The sequence below is a fragment of the Stigmatopora nigra genome, chromosome 18, assembly GCF_051989575.1.
Source record: "Stigmatopora nigra isolate UIUO_SnigA chromosome 18, RoL_Snig_1.1, whole genome shotgun sequence".
Classification (NCBI taxonomy): Eukaryota; Metazoa; Chordata; class Actinopteri; order Syngnathiformes; family Syngnathidae; genus Stigmatopora; species Stigmatopora nigra.
The window spans coordinates 10,188,146-10,209,657 of NC_135525.1; the positions used below are offsets into that span (position 1 = coordinate 10,188,146).

The 21,512-nt window shown below is 41.8% G+C and overlaps 3 protein-coding genes and 2 non-coding genes across 9 annotated transcripts; 4 read left to right on the forward strand and 1 right to left on the reverse strand.

Annotated features, from left to right (window-relative positions):
* The first annotated feature begins 2,962 nt into the window (after positions 1-2,962).
* On the forward strand, positions 2,963-5,689 carry tha1 (threonine aldolase 1). Its single transcript, XM_077739060.1, has 7 exons — positions 2,963-3,407; positions 3,851-3,934; positions 4,006-4,094; positions 4,173-4,358; positions 4,630-4,767; positions 4,953-5,145; positions 5,215-5,689. The coding sequence occupies exons 1-7, from the start codon at positions 3,092-3,094 to the stop codon at positions 5,511-5,513; spliced, it is 1,305 nt and encodes a 434-aa protein (XP_077595186.1). The 5' UTR covers positions 2,963-3,091; the 3' UTR covers positions 5,514-5,689.
* Positions 5,690-5,834: 145 nt separating this feature from the next.
* On the reverse strand, positions 5,835-5,916 carry trnal-uag (transfer RNA leucine (anticodon UAG)). Its single transcript has one exon. It is a non-coding gene; the product is annotated as a tRNA-Leu (tRNA).
* Positions 5,917-6,372: 456 nt separating this feature from the next.
* On the forward strand, positions 6,373-15,134 carry eef2k (eukaryotic elongation factor 2 kinase). Of its 5 annotated transcripts, none has more exons than XM_077739596.1 (19): positions 6,373-6,653; positions 7,057-7,313; positions 7,466-7,522; positions 7,865-7,965; positions 8,516-8,576; positions 8,657-8,694; positions 9,214-9,385; positions 9,454-9,603; positions 9,892-10,024; positions 10,127-10,254; positions 12,253-12,451; positions 12,546-12,595; positions 12,678-12,755; positions 12,963-13,019; positions 13,333-13,464; positions 13,531-13,719; positions 13,776-13,900; positions 13,974-14,152; positions 14,585-15,134. In XM_077739596.1, the coding sequence occupies exons 2-19, from the start codon at positions 7,068-7,070 to the stop codon at positions 14,692-14,694; spliced, it is 2,205 nt and encodes a 734-aa protein (XP_077595722.1). In that variant the 5' UTR covers positions 6,373-6,653; positions 7,057-7,067; the 3' UTR covers positions 14,695-15,134. The 5 variants fall into 5 exon arrangements, with proteins under 5 accessions (XP_077595722.1, XP_077595724.1, XP_077595725.1 ...); XM_077739595.1 differs by having other exon boundaries at positions 6,374-6,653; positions 7,054-7,313; XM_077739598.1 differs by lacking the exon at positions 7,466-7,522 and having other exon boundaries at positions 7,054-7,313.
* A 162-nt stretch (positions 15,135-15,296) lies between these two features.
* On the forward strand, positions 15,297-15,378 carry trnal-aag (transfer RNA leucine (anticodon AAG)). The gene has a single exon. It is a non-coding gene; the product is annotated as a tRNA-Leu (tRNA).
* A 986-nt stretch (positions 15,379-16,364) lies between these two features.
* Positions 16,365-21,287, forward strand: polr3e (polymerase (RNA) III (DNA directed) polypeptide E). The gene is made up of 20 exons (XM_077738829.1): positions 16,365-16,444; positions 16,518-16,568; positions 16,712-16,789; positions 16,867-16,982; positions 17,236-17,318; positions 17,406-17,513; positions 17,592-17,641; positions 17,718-17,837; positions 17,915-18,000; positions 18,169-18,213; positions 18,280-18,371; positions 18,590-18,710; positions 18,785-18,866; positions 18,930-18,989; positions 19,062-19,219; positions 19,313-19,374; positions 19,461-19,918; positions 20,344-20,421; positions 20,500-20,622; positions 20,709-21,287. Exons 1-20 carry the CDS (start codon positions 16,406-16,408, stop codon positions 20,763-20,765), a joined length of 2,067 nt encoding a protein of 688 aa, XP_077594955.1. The 5' UTR covers positions 16,365-16,405; the 3' UTR covers positions 20,766-21,287.
* The last annotated feature ends 225 nt before the right edge of the window (positions 21,288-21,512 follow it).

Here is a 21,512-nt window from a genome sequence, read left to right on the forward strand (position 1 = left end):
GTAAAAAAATAAATAAATAAAAAGAGGCTGGCAAGCAATACATGGTGCCCATCACAAAAAAATGTCTGACAAGAAATTCCAAGTACTCAATGTTGTCTCCAGCACCCCCTCTGAAGCGGCTCGTGCCACGAATGCTGGATGTTGACATTGTTTGGGAAAAGTCCATCTCCCACGCAGCTGAATATGCAAGGCGGGGGATGGAGGGGGGATGGGAGGGAAGATGGGGGTGGGGGGGTGGGGGGATCTCCGATCAAGCGCCCCGGCGGCTCTCTTCCAGGAAGAGGCTTTGCTGATTGTTCCTTCCAGGAAGGCTTTTTCCTCGGCCGATGGGCGCTTATAGGAAAGGGAGTTTGGGCCCATCGGCCAGTATTGTCACAGCCGCTTCTGATAAAGCCGGAGCTCCTTCCAGGAAGGCCCGCGTTTAGCCGCCGAGCATTCCATCATTCCTTCAGCGCCATCGCCGCCTGCGCCAAATCAAGGCAGCAAGGGGGGGGGGGGGGGGGGGGGGTGTAATAGCGAAAGGGGATCAATAAAAAACATATGCTAAGCACGCACGTACGTATAGACTAGGCCGACCTGCAAAGTCAAGGAAATGCTAAAATGCTAATAAAAAAGGAAAAAAAGGCATAAATCTGCTTTAATCGAAAACATAGCATTGTTTGGCGTAGTTAAAAATGAAAATATGTGATAAAAATTCCCTGAAAAATAACAATACTGCATTCACTTCACATCAGTAAAATGTAAACGTTAGCTAATAGCTAAAACTGGCTAATTTATAATCATAACTAACCAAGATATTAAATATATGAATTACTAAATCTATATAAATGCATAATGAGGTAATTTGTTAATCATTCAACTGTTTATATATTAATATTTCATGAATACAGCCATTTATTAAAAATAGGATTATGAAATGCTAATTTTGAATTCATTATTGTGCTAGTTTCGCGAGCCAGTCTATGGCTTTTTCCATCTGTATTAGCAGGAAGCTAGCTAGTATCATTAATGCAGACTTTTCATTCATTTTTTTTGCGTGTGTAGTTTTTAGGTGAACTTTTTTCTTCGCCAAACTCGACATCCGTGAACTTTGACCCCCACGTTCTTCAGACTGGATGAAAACGGACGGCCCTGCTGGGAACGCTTCCCAGTCGGACCCCCCCACTTTCTCCCGCATTAATAAGCAGGCCACGTTCGGCGTTCCCGTTAAATAAAAACGGGGGGCCCTCGTTTATAGGGTTCAACTTCGGAGAAGTCATGTGACTTCCTCGCCGGGGGATATGGGGGTGACTGGGTCAGGTGACCGAGCGTGGGAGGACTTTTTATAATGGAGGGTCGGGTTCACCTGACTTCAGGGAAGAGGATTGGCGGAGTTGCCCTGGAGGGCTTCTTCTTCATCCAGAAGTAGAGTTGCGGGAAAAAGGCTTCGAGGATTCCATGGAACGCAATTATGCAAATGAGCTGCGCTGTGATGCAACCTTCATCGAGTCCATTGCGTAACTCGGCTATTTATTTTGAATGAATTTGCTCAATGAGTGGGTGGAACGTGATTTTGTTTATCAAAAAGTTATTTTGATTTAACATCCTACTAGTAACTTTTTCACTAAAAAGGGGCGTGTCATGTTATTGTCTACCATTGACAGAGATTTAAATTTGATTTAAAAACACCAAAAAATACCCTCAAATAAAAAGGAAAGTGATTAAAAATCAACAGGAAAAATGCATCCATTTTTTTTTGGACTTCCCATAAACACTCGCTTTTGGGAAACGAAGGGTGGGCTTTATTTCAGGCCCCCCGGCAGACTTTATGGTTATTGCAAAGACATTGCCGTCTCATCGCTGCTTCTTCCCAGAACGGAGTCAATATTTCTCTCCCGCTTCATTTCTGCCTTATTCAATATTTTCCCGTGAAAGGCGCTGCGGCGGCGAGCGCGTGAGCGTCACGCGGCTGGAAAGGGCCGTCGCATTACAAGCAGACTCCCTTACTGGCATCGTCAACACACACACATACACACACACACTTTTATCAAGTGATTACAATCTCACAAGAGTGGGAAGTGTGTGTATTTGGGTGTGTATTTGTGTGCGGGTGTGGTTTTGAGACTGTAATTTGACCCAGTGGATTCGCCAATCCCACATCGTCGGATATTTTGACACGTTTAGCAGACGAGGGTTTCGTCTGCGTGTTTGTCAGATGCGGCTCGTCAAGGGACGCCATTGTGGATCTTCACCTGTCATGTTCAAATATAATCAAAATATTGACAGTGGAAGAAAAATATGTTGAAATATCTTATGTTTACGAATGATAAGTATCCCGTTTTTAAGTTTAAGTCGTTGCTTTTGTTCACTGTAATTCAAAATGCTAGCTACCGAGCATTGAGCTGCTATGGTGGTATATTTGCTTGAGCTAGCTAGCTAGTTAGCTAGCTCAATGCGAACGACTGTGCTATCGAGCTAGCTTGCTAGCTCAATCACATACCACCATAGCAGCTCAATGTTTATGGATGTCTATACAGTAATATGTCTACGTTCTGTCTCTTTGATAGCATATACGTGGTAAAATATCAACTAACTGGTTTTGTCAATCTTGAATGGCTCGTTACTTTACGTTTTATGTCTTATTTTACTTTTACTTTACTTTCTTTTGTCCATAACAAGGTGAGTTTGGACACATTAACTGTTGGTGAGCCTTCATCCTTCATGGCTTCTCATATATTGAAAAAAAGACAAAATGGTGAGTAATAACATGATCTTTTGGTTTCATATATGTTTGATATCCTTCCTTAAATAATAATTTGTATATTAGAATGTACAAAGTGTTGTATTTAGTATACTAGAAATATAATTGTAATGCTGCTTATAGGCTGTTTAATATTGTTTTGTTAAGTAAAGATAAATAATGCAAGTAGTATGTGATAACGGTACTGTAATTATAGTTTGCTCAAATGTTACTATAATTACGTTTTAGTTCCTTTTTAATTACACATTGTTATGCCAGTCTAGCGGCACCCAGTGGACATATTGATCATTATAGTTTTTACTGGCTATTCGGTCATCCATTAAAAAACCTGCCCCCAGGCAGGGCCAGTCAATGATTATCGATTTAATCGATCTAAAGTTCAATTCAAAACGCAAGCACTTGGATGTATTCTTTGAAAATATGTCCCTTAGAACATTGGCTTCCAAGTTCCATTTTCGGACCCTCGTCTTTATTCAACGACATGCCGGTAAACGACATTATTACAAGAGCGGGGGGTCGATCATCTCCGAGCCGGGGCAGGGTGCTCACGTCTGGGTCGTGGACCTCCGCAGTGACACGGTGACCAAACCCGGAGCGGCGATGCGTCGGGCCATGGCCGAGGCCCAAGTCGGGGACGATGTCATGGGGGAGGACCCCACTGTCAACGGTAGTCTCCAATACTAGCCACTTACAGTTAGCTAATTAGCTAACACTATAACCTAGTTATATCAAGTTATGCATTCTTTTAACGTCGTTTTAACAAAAATACAGAGCTACGCAGTAGTTGTAGTATTCATGTTTTATTTAATACACACGACTGTATTTATAAAGTGAGTTTTAAAGATGTTATTTTTTTATTTTAGTCAGGCAGTTTAGTTTCAATATAGAAACTTCTATGTGTATTTTTTAGTGACGTCATTCAAAAGTTAGATTAAATAGTACTTCATTTTAACTTTTGAAATTAGATTTGATAACTTTAACTTGTATAGTAAGAATTTGTGAAACTCCTGGATGAATATTTTTCTCGAATACTTTTTTTTCATAAAATCATTTTCCCTTTTTCATAGGAACTTTCCTATTTTCAAAATAACATTTTCCTCTTCCTTGCAGAGTTGCAAAAGATGGCAGCCGACATGTTCGGGATGGAGGCAGCCCTGTTTGTCCCCACGGGAACCATGAGCAACCTCATTGCAGGTCAATTCAATCATTTTACCCGCCTTTTCCTCAGCTAAAATTCAAGAAACATCCTATCTTGATCACAACAGTGATGGTCCACTGCAGGGAGCGCGGCGACGAGATGATCGTTGGCGACCTCTCCCATCTACACATCTACGAGCAAGGAGGCAGCGCACAGGTTAAATGGAAACTCAATTTTTTTCTGTCAACATTTCCCATTGTGCTCCACCTGGGTTTCACATTGACGTTTACGCAGTTGGCGGGCGTCCATGCCACTACAGCCGCAAACCTCCCGGACGGCACCATGGACCTGAAGGAGCTGGAGTCCAAGATCCGCCATGGCTACCCGGACCCTCACTACCCTCGCTCGCGTCTCATCTGTGTAGAGAATACACACAATATTCAGGGAGGACGTGTCCTTCCGCTACGCTTCTTGCAGGACGTAAGGACGTCAATTTTCCACATTTTACATAAAAATGTCCAGATTCAGATTCGATTTTTTTCAAGAATTGCTTAGCTCATATTGATCTGATATTTTAAGACCGATAAAAGTAATGCAAGAAATAATGTTGAACAATTGCATTTTGTATACAGTGCCTTCTAGTGGTAGCTACTGGAAATGCTGTTTACAAATATTTCACAATGCTATTATATATTGCTATTATTGTATTATAGATATTGACCCTGACCTAATGAGCTCCTCTTCTCCAAAGGTCCGATCTCTCGCCGATAAACACGGCCTTTCAGTACACATGGATGGCGCCCGTCTGATGAACGCCGCTGTGGCGCTAGGCGTGTCGGCGGCAGACATATTGCAGTACACGCACACTGTTAGTGTGTGCCTTTCCAAGGTGGGATGTTTCATTATGCACAAAATTTAATTCCACAATGCCAAATTTGACAAGAAATAATATTTATTCCTATACAAATTTTCACAACTCAACACGATGATTTTATGTTTTACTGCTAATTAGGGTATGTTATCATGATATAATGTGATTATTATGTTATAGTAATACGTTTTTTCTTTGTTTAGGGACTTGGTGCCCCAGTGGGAAGCGTGCTAGCCGGCCCCAGAGATTTCATTTCCCGAGCGGTGAGGTGCCGCAAAGCTCTGGGCGGCGGAATGCGGCAAGCCGGCATACTCGCAGGAGCGGGTAAAATATCTCTGCTGGAGATGGTGGAAAGACTACAAGAAGATCACGACAACGCCAAGACCTTTGCTCGAGGTGAGGTCCCGCCCACAATGGCCATGCATCACCATTATTAACCACTTGTCCGGTCTTGAATATTAAAAGCCTTGCTCGCCTACGAGCCGTCGCTGTTTGCCGTGGATTTAAAGGCCGTGGAGACAAATATCCTGCGCTTCCAAGTCCGAGAACCTGCCTTGAATCCAGTGGATTTCTGTGAACGTATGGCCCAAGTGGGTCAAGGGGAGGAGGAGGAACTGGGCCAAGGGGTACGAGTACTCATGTACCCTCATTTTGGCAACTCGGTGAGAGCTGTGTGGCATCTTGGGATATCGCCGGAAGACACACAGATGGCCATTCAGAAAATGCAGCTTGTCGCCCGTCAATGTTTAGAAAATAAGCAGTAAATGGACTAATCATCTATATCACACTATAAGTATCTTATAGGAATTTCATACATTTTGGATTAATTTATTTTAATAATGGAAACGGTTTTAAAGATGGTTTTTCAAATATTTACATATTACAATGAATGAATTAGGCTGTTGAATGAGACAAACTAATTAAAATATATAGAATTGCATTCTTTTTATTATCTTGGTTTCAATATTGGATCTATAAAAATTAAGGATAATAGCTACGCTGCTATCGTTTGGATACGTTTATGGTAAATATAAGCTTAGTTTTGAATGCCCAGTTTGGGAAAAAAAATATCTTTCAAAATGATCTGGCAGCGGTGGGATTCGAACCCACGCCATCGAAATGACTGGAGCCTAAATCCAGCGCCTTAGACCACTCGGCCACGCTACCGTGAGACTCAATCTGCGAAAGCGACGTATTTAGCCACAGAGCTATTACACAAGCGACATACATTGAGGAGAAGATAACCTATGAGAAAGGCAGACAATTTACTTGATAAAAAAATGACAATATGGGGAAAGGACATCACTTTTAAGTATAAGATTTCTGACAAGCTGTTCCTCAAGAATGTCTTTGAAGTCGTCCAATATTGCTGTAAACGCTTACTTTCGTTCAAGTGCAAGGAGGTGCATTCAAATACACTTCTTCTGCATTGTGATTTATTTATATAGTTACAATTGCAGGTGTTTAAAATCATTACTAAGCATTAAAATGTGAAGACTTTATTATTGCTTTTTGTCAATTCAACTGTTGTGTATTTTTACTCCAACATTCAGGGGCTTTTATTTTCACTCCAACATCTAGGGGCTCATCGTGAAACATTGACATTGCCATTTCCGACAGGCTGGAAGGCGGCAGTCCACGCCGGGCGGGGCTTCCACCGAACACTACTGGTCGTATTACGTGCAAACGGACCGATTCGGTGTGGCGGCTGGCGGAGCCGACACGATACTAAACCCTCCCTTCAAACCGCTTGCCTTCGGGACCCGCAGGGCTCGCTGGAGAGGCGAAGAACTGTCAAACTATCCACGAGCAGACGTCAAAACCAGCTGCAAGGCGTTTTGTCCGACAATAAAACAAGAGGAGAACGTTTGTTTACACTCCTGCCACTCAGTGTCAAGAGACAGGTTTGCTAGCTTCATTTTAATGCATGCATAGCATATGTTGACGGTTATAGCTTGTTTGCTATTATGGAAGCAGGTGGTGTGTGCAATTTAATATAACTCCCCCATGACAAGTGGGGTCCTCCTCTGCAGGAAAAAAAACATGCAGAATCAGCGTGCAGAATGGTAAACACGTTGAGTAGTGAGCAGTATTTATGCTCCGGAATGTTGTGGTTGATGTTCAAAACTCAGCTTTATTCACTGGCATTGTCAAAGAGTCAAGGAGTTTTGAACAAACTCTCACCACCGAGACTTTCACTTCCACTAAAATATCATTATTCACCGCCAGCATTCCCCAGGTTCATTAAAATAAGTAAATCCTGTTCAATCTGAGGTCAATGACCCCATAATTGTCATTTTCTAGAAGCAGTCGACGCTATGGAGGACGAGCTAATGTTTAGCATGGACAACGAGGGCAGCGGCACCCGACCCTCCGTGCACAGAAATCCGCCCAAGCAGCGCGTCTCCTCCCTCACCGACAATGACGACGACGACGAAGACGACGAGGCCTTCTCCTGCTCCATCTTGGACGACCCCGCCCGTGAGATCTGCCACTACATGCAGAATCTAGCCAACAACCGCCAGCTGTCCGACTCTTTGCCCAAGAGCAACTTCTCATACCAGGTATGGCCTACAGTTCCCAAACAATCTCTCACAATTTCATTTTAAATTTTGCACATGTTGTCAGCGCTTGTATTTGTCTTTTCTGTCATTAACGACATGTTATCGTGCGCTATGCTAACAAAAAGTGGCTTTCTTGACCTTCTCCCACTTAGAATCAAAGTGAGCATTTGGCGGAAGGTTCGTACCAGGTTTTGTCTGAGAGTGCACGGGTATGTTTTACCATTTTAATTATTATGCTATAACCCCGCCCCTTTCACTACCTCCACTGTTTTGGACTGTTAACCTGAAAACCAGGGGTGACAAAGGTGCGGCCCGCGGGCCAGAAATGGTCCGCCAGGGGTTTCAGATCCGGCCCGCATTTTTTTTTCTGCTTGTGGTATTTTATTAGCGTGTCTCTAAAGTTTTTTTTAAATTACATATGTTAGGTATAGGTTTGTTTGGGGAAAGTTTAACATAAAATAACATTTTTGCAGATGGGAAAAACATATTTTACATTTTTATGAGCTTAGTGGGGCCAGTTTTTCCTATTTTAATTTGATTTCTTGCTCCAGGAGTCGTGGATAAACGCGGTGAAAAAGGCCAAAGCTATGCCCGACCCTTGGGCCGAGTTTCACCTGGAGGATAAAGAGACGGAATCGGGTTTACGCTACAGGTGGGAATAATTTCAAGTATTAACATTTATTGCCATTGACGGCAATAGACGTCCAATCCACTTTGATTAGTTTGCCACTCAAACTTGAATTTGAATTCAGACTGACCAGTTTTAGTTAACCTGCGTTGAAGCTAACATTTTTTGTAGGTAAAAAAACAGCAGCTGTTAGCTTGCTAGCTTGCGGGAACTCAACTCTCGTATACATCTGGCTTCTCAGACACGTAGCGCCACGTTACGCCTTTGGCAGACGCACAATGCTGGATGTTTTTTTTCTTTTTTCGCTGAGTTTACTATTCACATTCACTCACTTATGTAAACCACACAGAGAAAGAGCCAAAACAAAACAGAGTGAGCACTAGCTTACTCGCATGCTAATTTTACACTACTACTCTTCTTTCTCCTCTACTTGTTGCTAAAATGACACAAAATGGAGTCTTTTCCTGCTATTGACAATGTTCAATATACTCAAACTAGCTGTGGATGTTCATCTTAAACTCCCATTTTATTGAGCATGAGAGAAATTAATGTAATGATTTTGAATGTATGGTAGGTATAATGCTATAACAGGCGAGTGGGGCCAAGACCACGTCCACATCAAAATGGCTGCCCAGGTAGGAGCAGTTTTTTTGTGACTGAAACTTTGCACTGTGGGTTCTATTTAGGGCGAACTATCTTTATCTCTTTCCCACAGCCTTTTGGGAGAGGAGCCATGAGGGAGTGCTTCAGAACGTAAGTCTTTTGCCAAGTGACTCCGACTAGCATTTTAAGAATTCCATACCCAGGAAGCTAAGCTAGGCTAAGATAAGCTATCAAAACATAATCATAAAAGAGTGATTTTAATGAAGCAAAAAAAGCAAAACACATCACAAATACCTTTTATTCACTTGTGTAAGGTTACATTAAATGGTTATAACAACTATTTTTACATAAACTTGGTCACTCAATGTGACAAATTGAGCTATAAGCTAAACTAAACTAAGCTAAATTATCACAACATTATAATCAAAAAGGGTGATTTTAATGAAGCAGAAAAATTAAGCTATTTGACTTCTAATTGGTCAAAATTTACATTTTGTTTGACTGCGAGGTTTGTTTGAATAGTGTAAATATGGAAATATTGTAAAATATAATGTTTATGTATATTTAAGGATCATTTTGTATCTCAACTCATTCATTGCTATAGCAAGTGATTATATTTCACTGCCATTTACGACAAGGGGCATCTGCACTTTCAAATGTCCTTTTTAGGAAAAAGCTGTCCAGCTTCTCGCACAGCAGCAACTGGAAATCGGCGTCCAACTACGTGGCCAAGCGCTACATGGAGACGGTGGAGCCAAGTGTCTACTTTGAGGACGTCCGCTTACAGATGGAGGCCAAACTGTGGGGGGAGGAATTCAACCGCCACAGGCCCCCCAAACAGGTATCGCGGAGAAAGACGGACCGGCGCCACCTTGGACCGCTCGTAACCCTGGGAAACGCGCCGGTCAGGTGGACATCATGCAGATGTGTGTGGTGGAGTTGAGCCAAAGGCCCGGAAAGCCGCTCTTCCATCTGGAGCATTACATCGAGGGAAAGTACATCAAGTATAACTCCAACTCGGGATTCGTAAGGGACGACAACATCAGGCTGACGCCACAGGTAAGATCTTTTACCATTTTTTTATGCAGATAGTGACCGTATTTTATGGACTATAAGTCGCACAAGCCAAATTATAAAGAGGAAAAAAATAAAAAAACATGAATAAGTCATATAAAAATATAAAAAGTCACGTCCTAACAATCTAAGATATTGCACAGAAGGGGTTGTGTGTCGTGCTAATAAAAGTTTAGAGTCAAAATAGCTGTGGGGAAAAAACGGTCCCTAAGTCTATTTGTGTGTGCATTAACATATATTATTATAGTATATTAACTGTTTTTCCCCCTTTAGGCATTCAGCCACTTCAGTTTCGAGCGTTCGGGCCACCAGCTGATTGTGGTTGACATCCAGGGCGTGGGTGACCTTTACACCGACCCCCAGATTCACACAGAAAAAGGAACTGATTTTGGAGATGGAAACCTGGGTATGCATTCTTTTATCATTATTTTGACTAACTTTTTTCTGCATAGTCATGCATAGAGAAACTATAATTTTCAATAATAATTTAATATTTTTTTGTCACTAGGCGTTCGAGGCATGGCACTTTTCTTCCACTCGCACTTGTGCAACAAAATCTGCAAGAGCATGGGCCTGACGCCGTTTGATTTGTCCCCGGCCGAGAGACAGCAGCTGGACTGTACCAACAAACTCTTGGTAGGTAACATATAATTAAATCTTGTTAAAACTTCCCAAATTGATTGTGTATTGTTTGCACTATAAAGCGCAGCTACAATAAATAGCCTATGATCAAATTATTTTTTTGTATATAAGGCGCAAAAGATTATATTAACCAAAAATATTTGCGCACCCCTGTAGTATTTCATGTGTGATACTAATGCACAAAAGTGGCGGGTATGTGCAATCAGTGGATTGCAGTCAGGTGCTCAATTCTGCCCAACCCCCGCTGGTTCAACTTTGTGGCCGTGGAAGGAAAAGCTTCACTTGGTCTGGAGGACTGCTGCTTTGCCCCGCCCCTAAATTCTAAGTAGATTGTGATTGGCTCATTGAAAAGGAGCAAAAAAAAGCACTACATGGAGTTGTAGTAGTATCAATAATAATAGTAGTGGTTTGTTGTTTAATTTATTTACGGTTATGATCTATCTACTTATGTTTCAGGTTATATTCTAATTGATTTTGAGTTCCAGATATGAAGAGAAAAGGTGCTTTTGGTTCATTTAGTACTCTTTTTTTTTTTTTTTTTTAAAGGGAATTACACAGTCACCTCTAGAGCCAGCCCTTATTGTTATCCATAAAAATGATTATTTTTTTGGTGATTCTAGATTCAAAGTATTCCATCAAGGGCCACAGTGGGTGCAGGGTTTCAAAAGAGGAAACCTTTCCACAATACTAGTGTCCTGCGAGTGCAATCAGTGGATTGCACTCAGGTGCTCAAGTCAGACCAACCCCCGCTGGTTCAACTTTGCGTCCGTGGAAGGAAAAGCTACACTTGGCTTGGAGGACCGCTGCCTTGCCCCACCCCTAAATTCTAAGTAGATTGCGATTGGCTCATTGAAAAGGGGCAAAAAAAAGCACTACATGGAGTTGTAGTAGTATTAATAATAATAGTAGTGGTTAGTTGTTTGATTTATTTAGGGTTATGATATATATACTTATGTTTCAGGTTATATTCTAATTGATTTTGAGTTCCAGATATGAAGAGGAAAGGTGCTTTTGGTTCATTTTCTACTCTTTTTTTTAAGGGTATTACACAGTCACCTCTAGAGCCAGCCCTTATTGTTATCCCTAAAAATGATTTTGTTTTGGTGATTCTAGATTCAAAGTATTCCATTAAGGTCCACAGTGGGTGCAGGGTTTCAAAAGAGAAAACCTTTCTACAATACTAGTGTCCTGCGAGTGCAATCAGTGGATTGCACTCAGGTGCTCAAGTCAGACCAACCCCCGCTGGTTCAACTTTGTGTCCGTGGAAGGAAAAGCTACACTTGGCTTGGAGGACCGCTGCCTTGCCCTGCCCCTAAATTCTAAGTAGATCGCGATTGGCTCATTGAAAAGTCGATCTTGGAGCAAAAAAAGGCACTACATGGAGTTGTAGTAGTATTAATAATAATAGTAGTGATTAGTTGATAAAAGGTGCTTTGGTTAATTTAGCACTATTTTTTTGACTAAACAACACAGTCACCTCTAGAGCCAGCCCTTATTGTCATCTCTATTTTTTTTATTTTTTATGATTCTATATTCAAACTATTCCATTAAGGTCCACAGTGGGTGCAGGGTTTCAAAAGAGGAAACCTTTCCACAATACTAATGTCCAACCAGTGCAATCAGTGAATGGCATTCAGGTGTCAGCCCAACCCCCGTCTTTCTTGGAACGAAACGCTGTGGCTCTTGAGGACTGCCTTGCTCACCCCTGTTGTAGTAAATGACAAGTGGTGTCAAACATACGGCACCCAGGCAGTGTCCATTCCAGGTTCTGCCTGAAAGGCAATTTGTAGCCCATTCATACTCTATGAAAGTATGCTGCTTTTTTCTAAATTTAATTAATTTAGCACTCTTTTTAAAGGGAACTACACAGTCACCTCTAGAGCCTGACATTTTTGGAATTTCATATAATGTTTAGCCAATATAGTCTTATTTGCATCCTATAGGGCGGAAAATATGACATATTTTGAAAGGTTTTCTTCTTCTCCATGATAGAAATCGGCCAAGACGGTGCTGAGGGGCTGCGAGGAGCAGTGCGGCTCCCCCCGCGTGCGCACCATATCCGGGAGCCGGGCGCCGCCGCAGCTGTCTCGCATGTCCGAGACGTCGTCGGTGGACGAGAGCATGAGTGACGCCGATTCCATGCCGTGTTCTCCACTGGTGGCGCCATTCGTCATGGCTAGGTCTCCAGTTGGTACGTATGCAAACTCAATAAAAAATAGTGATGTCATTCTATGTTTGTTTTCGTCTTGGAGGTTGCCAGATTACTTAGTATTGTTTCATTACAGGTTTATCTTTTACCGGGATGCATGAACACGAAAATGCAGGGGAACACAGGGTACGGAATGGAACTTTTTGAGTGGGTGAGGTCATAGTTCAACCAGCTGAAATGTCACTTTTTTGTGGGTCTGTTTATGTAGGAGTCGGACAGCGGGGGGGATAGCGGATACCCCAGCGAGAGGAGGAGTGAAGGGGACCCCAATGACCAGGCGGATGGGGTAAATAGTCTGAATACTAAATATGTTTATTTGTATATTCCTAAAGTATTATATCATGTAGGGTAAACACATTTAGACCTGTTAGCTTAGCCAAACTAGCCAGTTTATTACCATATTAATAAACAAAAGGCAAAATGTCCTCCAATTCTGTAATGTGTATTTTTTGTAGTACTTTGATGATGCATGTTCTATCCCGACACGCTATAGGCTCGCCACCGCTACCAAAGACATTATTCCGAGTCGGACGAGGACAGTGTCAGACGGGTAAAGCTACAAATGAGACGTCGTTCTGCCATATTTAATCCATCTAATCATCACCAATGGACAAAAGTTTTGGGTCGTAGAAATCGATAAGTTAGGAAGTTGCAGCTTGATGGGAATTGGTCGACATGAATCATTTTTTATGGGCATATTGCTTGTTAGGTACTTAATCCTAAAGCTTTTGTCCTTGCATCATATCAAAAAATCCAAGGCAAATCAACCCACTGTGTGTGCGTGTGCTTTTTTTGCTTTCCGTCAACATAATCAGAAGTTAGCTTGTTTCCTAGATGCTAACACCATATTTTTTCCTTCCCAGCTAACCGAAGAAAAATGGAGTTTCTTCCACTCATCCCGAGCTCACGTACACAGATCTTCCTGCGTGGCTACCGAAATCGAACGACTCGATTCTCTCATGCAAAAGCGACTCGGGCAGTCCATCCTGGGGAAGGTAAGAACAAGAAAAAACTCAAGTACACGTCCTAGCAAACATTTTCACAATTTTTGAACAATTCAGGTGCACCTAGCCATGGTGCGCTACCACGAAGCTGGACGTTTCTGCGAGAAAGACGAGCAGTGGGATGAAGAATCGGCTGCGTTTCACTTAGAACGAGCGGCGCAATGTGGCGAGCTGGAGGCCATCGTAGCCATTGGACAGTGTTGCCTACAGCTGCCCCATCATATCCTACCTGACATGACCCTAGAGGTAAATCTTTCCAGGAAAGATCATCCCGATGTCTGAGTCGTCATGTCGTCTTTCAGGAAAATGCTGGAAACAAAATGAAAGGCTTTAAATATCTCCTCATGGCTGCCGAAGCGGGCGACCGATCTTCTATGATCACTGTGGCCCGAGCTTTTGATACGGGGGTTAATCTGTCAGCAGACAGGTGAGTTGGACTTAAAATAGGAATTGTAAAGTTGTTTTTATCAAATTCGTGTTTTTTTTTAACATCTCAATAGGAAGCAGGACTGGGTGGCGGCTATCCGCTGGTACGATAAGGCGCTAAACATGGTCGAACACGACGAGGGAGGCGAGTTTGATGGCATTCAGGATGAGCCTCGCTACCTCCTGCTGGCCAGAGAGGCCGAGATGTTCCTGGTGGGGGGGTATGACCTTGCCGCTGACCCCCAGAAAGCAGGTAAAGAATCCATGACAGTGAGGGCCAAGTGTTATGTCTGCAAGACTTGCTATATTCTTTTTCACCACTGGATGTCGACAAAGTAACATTCACAATTTGTTGGTTATTTTGTGTTTTGTAGTGAGTAAATAACCGTTATTGCATGAATGACTAACTTACCCCTTATAATATTGACCCTAATAATGTACTTTTGATTCATAAAGTATCTTAGAAATAAAATAGGTGATGATTTTTCTTAAGTAGTCTACTTGGTGCATGCAATTCTGGTTGTGACATCACAACCAGAATTCATGGCAGATTGGAAAAATGTGTTTTGGAGTTTTGTTTTTCATTATAAAGTATTTTCTGGGACTTTTTGGAGTGGAGTTTTGACCCAAAAATGATCTGTTACCTTTTTAAAGACTTTTAAAGTAAATTTGAACTTCTGTGTAGGTGACCTGTTTACCGAAGCAGCAGAAGCTGCCATGGAGGCCATGAAAGGACGCTCGGCGAATCAGTACTACATGAAAGCTGAAGAGGCATGGGCGCTGATGGAAGAATAACTTCATCTTTACCTCTAAAAAAGACCTTCAAGTGTCCCTAGACGAGTGGCGTTTACATCTTTTTTTATACATAAATAGAGCTAATGGTGCTTTGCATGTTTGCATGTCCAAGCCTTCCAGTGTCTTAAGCTGAATCAAGTTTTCTGTGCCAGATTCTCTATTTTTTAACGAGTTGCTACTCCTATAGGAGTTTGTTTTGAATGTGGTCTGTGGAGCCAAAAAAATCTATTGTTTACCTAACATTTCAAATGAGTGTATGCTTTAAGAAAAGTTTACAGAAAAACTCAAAAAAATGTTTGCTTTGATTTTTATGCGTATAACCTCACTGCTTATGTTTTGTAAAATTTAATAGGATGTCCTCATTGATTCTTTGAACTTGGGGTCTGATCCGTATATTTTCAACCATAAATAATGCTGAAAATTAAAAATAATTCATGCTATCAGGTATACATGTCATTATTTCTCTTAAAATCAACCTCTAGACTACGAGACAGTTGAGGTGGTGCAGTGTGCATAATATTCAATTTCAATAGGATTTTAATTAATATTCTATTTGTAAAGCTGAGTTCTTGAACACAAAATAGCTCTCATCGTAGCCACAAGGTAGCGTGGCCGAGCGGTCTAAGGCGCTGGATTAAGGCTCCAGTCTCTCCGGAGGCGTGGGTTCGAATCCCACCGCTGCCACATCTTTTAACTCTTCAAACACGCAAAAACGCTAAAATTTTCATCAATATGTCCCCGTTCATTTCAACTAAGTGTCAATGAAGTCTAATTCAACACGCAATGTATACTAGTTGTATATAATACTCGCTTTGCATTGTGGGCTTGGCCCTACTTCACACGTGTCTAATGTCGCTCTGAGTCAACATGGTGTTCACTTCATGCGCGTTCCTGCGCCTTCCACTTTGCCCAACTGATGTCACGCCGATGAGATAACCTCCACACATCATCAACTTGTCCAGGTAACATTCCCTACGTGTCTATTCCCACATTTTGTCGCAATTCTTACGAAAAACCCACCCGATCGCAAACTCACTGTTTTATCAACCGGCATGTGGAAATCAAAGCTAGGCTAAAGCTAAAGTTGCTAAGGACCGGCTACTTCAACCTTAGCTCACTTCGTCACGTTGACGTGTGTTTTTACCCGATATAGTTTACTTCCCCTGGGTGTTGAGGGGTGGATTTTGAAATCCACAAAGTGCAATTTTGTGCTGCATTTGCCTGATTCTGTAGTTTATCGTAGGCCTGTCTGAAAGAATTTGCTATATGTTTGGCTAGCAATGCTAACAAACCCCGAAAAGGTCTTAATTTACGGAAATCGCATGTAGCAAAGTCACTAAAAGATGCAAAAGATGCTGCTTTGACATGTGAGTTAGTTTGTTTTATTGTGTACACGGTTGGCAAATCAATTTTAATTCGATTTCGCAGGCTTGCATCACCTGGTCAACCTCTTCATGATTTGTTTACATGCCAATTTTTGCTATTTTTGCACGGTCATCGCATATCCGATTTAAAACTTAAATGCAACTTTCCAAATGATGGCAATTCATATTTTTCTTTTGGATCCACTGTGCTTCTGCCAATATTTTCAAATAAGTGCAATGTTACTTGGAGTTACAATTTCATTGATTCCAAATCATGTCTTCTTTTAAAGGTTGGATTCGTCCTCGCTTCACCTCCTTTTTTTCCCCTTTACACCGCTTGCTAAAATATGGCCAGCGGGGATGACGACGACCCCATTATAGAGGAGGTATGTACTTTTATAATGATTAAACATTCTTGGTCCTGATGTGATCATCATGGAGTGTTTTTTCCTCCCATAGATTGACGTCTATCTCGCCAAAAGCCTTGCAGAGAAGCTTTATTTACTGCAGGTGAGTGGGCGTTGTCCATGCAAATGAGTTGACCTTTGGTAGAACAAAAAATGAACTGATTCAGCTACTTTAACTCTTAGCTAAATAAAAGCTAACCAGTAAACACAAGTTTTTGACCCCCTTAAAAAACTCTTCTATTCCAGTACCCCGTACGACCATCCAACATGACCTACGACGACGTCAACCTTTTGGCCGCTAAGATCAAACCTAAACAGCAGCGGGTAAAAACAAAACCTTTCTTATATTTTACTGTATTTTCTAACAGTTCCATTCTTAATTGTGTATACCTTATCACTAGGTGGAGCTACAAATGGTTATGGACACCAACAGCCCCAACTACTGCCGCAGCAAAGGGGAGCAAATAGCGCTGAACGTGGACGGCACGGGCTATGAAGAGAACAACACTTATTCGCTGTATGTTAAGCTACACTTATTTGGTTCAGAGTATGTTAAGCAGCACTTATTTGGATCTGTGTATGTTAAGCTACACTTATTTGGTTCAGTGTATGTTGACCAGCACTTATTCTGTGTATGTTAAGCAACATTTATTTGGTTTGGTGTATGTTAAGCAACACTTAACCAGTGTATGTTAAGCTGCACTTACAATCAAAAAATGCTGCTCATGAAAATTTCATCTAAATATCTTTTATTTTTAATATTTTTGCAGGAAAATGATGGACAATCAGACCTTCTCGTCTATTCAGGCCACCACCAGCACTTCCCGATACGCCGCTGCCATCTTTCGAAAAGGTTTTGACTTATTATTTTACTAAGAAATATGTAACTAACCTGTGTGTGTGTGAAATAATTTTTCCTAAATTTCTATTTTGTACACAGGTGAGCTGCACATAACTCCGTTGACAGGAATTTTGCAGATGCGCCCCAGTTTTGCATACCTAGACAAGGCGGATGGCAAAACCAAGGAACGGGAAGCAGGCAATGAAGGTGCATTATTATTATTATTATTTTTTTTTTTTAACATTCCCCACATTTTTCATCTGACCTCACCGCACTTTGTCACAGGCGGAGATTCGTCCCAGGACGAAGCCGAGGACGAAGCCAAGGCCATTTCGGTGAGAACTCTTTCTAGTCAACTCATGGTTATTTTCATATTCATCTCCACTCATCCACTGCGTCGTTCCCTTTCAGGTGAGGTTCGCCCGGCCCGAGTCGGAACAAGCGCGCCAGAGGAGAATCCAGTCGTACGACTTCCTCCAAAAGAAGCAAGCCGAGGAACCATGGATCCACTTGCAATACCACAGCTTAAGGGTAAGTCATCTTCATCAGCCCTCTGCGACTATCTCAATGGTTGCCTCCTTGTGAGCCGCCATTTTGGTTCTTTTCAGGACGGTCGCTCTGAACATGAAAGGCAGTATTTGTTTTGTCAGCACGTTGACTCCTCGGATAACTCTGAGCTGGTTAAAACACCCAAGTAAGTTCTCTTTATTATGATTATAAATGGTTATTTTTTGTTAAAAAAAAATGTAAAAAAAATATTTTTGGGGTAAAAAAAATGTACCAAAAAATATTTTTGTAATTTTTTTTAACCAAATAAGACTCTTTTTGATGATCTAATATACTTTTTGTCATGGTGTTGCAGGGAATACCTCAGTATGCTGATGCCTCCGCTAGCAGAAGAAAAAGTGTAAGTATTTCATTTTTTTCCCCTTACTAATTTGGACACATTTTAACCACCGTTTCTGCCTCGCAGTGTCAAGCCCGTGGGTCCGAGTAACGTGCTGTCCATGGCCCAGTTGCGCACGCTGCCACTTGGCGAGCAGATCAAGACGCTGATGAAGAACGGTAAGCTAACAATGAATACATTTGCCAAAAAAAGAGGTTAGTTATGAAAAACAGAAGTAAATTAAAGGAAAACACACTTATCCATCAATGCACATTTTATCATAATCTTTTCTAATATAATAACAATATAATTTTCCAAAACCTTGCCTGGAGTTTTAAGTACACGATCACCATGACAATATATGACTACAAATACCATTTTTTTTGTGTCTCCACAGTCAAGGTGATTCAGTTCGCCAGCCTCATGGGCCTTCTAGCTTCCGGCACCGATGCCACAGCGGTGCTTCGCTGCGTCCAACAGGTGGCGCTTCTAGTCCGGGGTAACTGGGTGGTGAAGAGGTACGAGGTGCCCACAACCGCCCTCCGTCAAATCACTTTTCGGAGTCTTATATTCTGTTTTTGTCTCCCTTTAGCGACATCTTATACCCTAAAAATAGTTGCAGTCCTCACAGCGGCGTTCCATCCGAAGTTCTGTGTCGGGGAAGAGATTTTGTGGTGAGGAAACCTCGCCAAATTTACAGAATAGTCAGTTTTTCATAATTTTTTGGGGATTTGCAGATGTGGCGGTTCACTTTGGAACGCTCGCTGATGCGGAAAGAGATTACGGCAATAATCAAGGTAAGATTCTGTGTTAGCTAATGCTAATGTGACCAGAAATCGTAATGTTGTTGTTGTTTTTGCTCCTTGTAGCTTCCCCCGGAGGATGTGAAGGATTTTTTGGAGCAGGTGGCCGTACCGCGAGTCAACCGTGGATGGGAGTTCCAGCTGCCTGCCGATGTGGAATTCGTCAAAAGGCACGCCGACGTGGCTCAGCGCCAGCAGATGTTGTGGCTGGGCATTCAGAGCAAGTAGGTTTTTACGCATATATATGTACAGAATTACAGTAAGTAATTGTCCCAATTAAAACCTGTTCTTACTATTTTTCTTGTCCTTTTTTAAAGATTAGAAAAAGTCTTCAAATTCTCCAAGGACGACTTCATGCCGAAGAATTCTCCACTACCTGGTAAATAATCATTTGGATCTGACGGTATTATGGTAAAGATCTTGTACGAGTACGTATATTAAAGTAATTTGTACTCCGTCTTTTAGAAGCGGTCCACATCAGCGGGACTCAACGCCTCAAAATGGCGCAGGATCGTGCTCAGGAGAAGCAGGCTTCTCTTCAAAAGGACCTAGACGCCAAAAAAGCCTCGAGCGGCGGCGTTAGTGTCAAGAAGGAGCCACTGAGTGACGGCGAGGCCGAACCCATGGACACTTCGGCACCCCCGCCGTCCTCCTCGGGCTTGACCAATGGCTCGCTCAATGGCTACCCAGGTGGCGATCATGCTAATGGCGGCAGCCCCGCTAACGCGCCCTCGCCGCCATTGCTGGACTTTGTGAGCGCCACCTTCGGGAAGAATCCCGTGCTGACGCTCAATGAGCTCAAGAGGCTTTTTAGCCTCCACTTGGCCACCATGCCGGCCGGCCACATCCCTTTTGGACCCGTTTCCGATCACATGCTGCAAGACGCCGTGTTGATGAGCCGTTGCAGACAGATTCTGGTGCCTGTGAGTAGATTTTTCTTTTTAATTCACTGAGATTTTAGATATAATATTTAGATTTTTTTTTAAATAAATGGATTAAAAGAACTGGATATTAAAACAATGTTTATTTTAGCTTTTTTTTTGTATATATTTTTAAATTTTACAAAATTATTTTTGAACTAAAAATGCAGGAAAAATGGATTAAAAATGACAATTATTGTTTTAAAAGGAGGAAAATCCAAGAAATGTAATATACATATATACTCTTCATTTAAATTTGATCCTAAAACAGAAATTTGGCACTCATCATTGACTTTCCGGGGCCAGATTTGGCACCCGGGCCGCCACTTTGACACACGTTTTTTTGAGTCTTACCGAGTTTGAAGAATGTACTAAAAATTTAGTACATTTTCTTATCCAAAACATATTTTTTCCTCCCTCAAATGCAGTTTCCCGCTCTGACCTCTGCTTCCGCCGACGAACAAAAAGTTTTTGGCTTGTGGGAGACCGGAGAAGACTTTGACAAGGTACATTTACACCACCCTACATAACCCATTCACATTTTTCCTAACCCTAACACACACCATTCTCGACAAAACCCACAGCACCGCCAGATGCTCTACGAGATGTTTACCAAAAATTACCGCCTGAAACGGAGCGCCGTCCAAGCTCGACTCAGCGAAGAATTGAGCGAAGTCTCCAAGGCCGACTTGGACCGCCTACATAAGGTGGGTTGATGATGAGGGGCGTGGCTTAACAGCGTTTTTTCAAATTTTTGTCATTTTTTAAAATATATATACTTTTTTTTTTTTAGGAATGCTGCAGTAGCCATGGCGGAATGTGGTACCTGAAAGGAACCGTTCCGTCTTGACCCACACAAGCGCCCCCCTGAGGGCACCCTTAGCCAATCACTGTGTCCCGATGGCGCGTGGCCGAAGTGAGAGCCGGTCGCGGCCGGTCACGATAACGTCCGCCGCTTGGTAACGCTAAAAAATAGGACGTCTGTGAAGGGGAACATGCTCAAAACAGAAATGCCTCCATTTTTTTCCCTTTCATTTCCAAATGGACCGTTTTAAAAAGCCTTCATTTCGTTAACATTAACGTAATGGACGCCATTTTTCAAGCAGAAACGCATAGTCTCGATTATGATTTCACGCCACGGCACTTTTTCTTCCGTTAAGAAAAACTAACAAGCAAAAACAGTACTTATTTCAAACTGGATGTTTTTTTTTTTTTTTGATGGAATGGCATTGACCATAATAGGAGTGGTTTTTAAATTGTGGACAAATCTTGGGCTGCTATATTCTGTTTGCTTTTCATCCAAATGTAAAAAAAAAAAACGAGGAAAAAAACGGTTGTGGATGATTACCAATAAATACTTTGATGAAAATCACCATTTTTTAGCGTTTTTTATTGACGTTGATTTTAATATATCATTGGTTTCCACATTCCAAGCAATGGAAAACTAATCATTTAAAGGTAAGTCGTTTACTTTGGATGATTTTCTTTAAATGAATGTGATGAACATGCAATTTTTCTCTTGTCCAAAATAATTCTAGCAAAGATCCAAGCCCCAACATCAGTGTTTTGGCCAGAGACGACATTCCAGCCTCCGTCA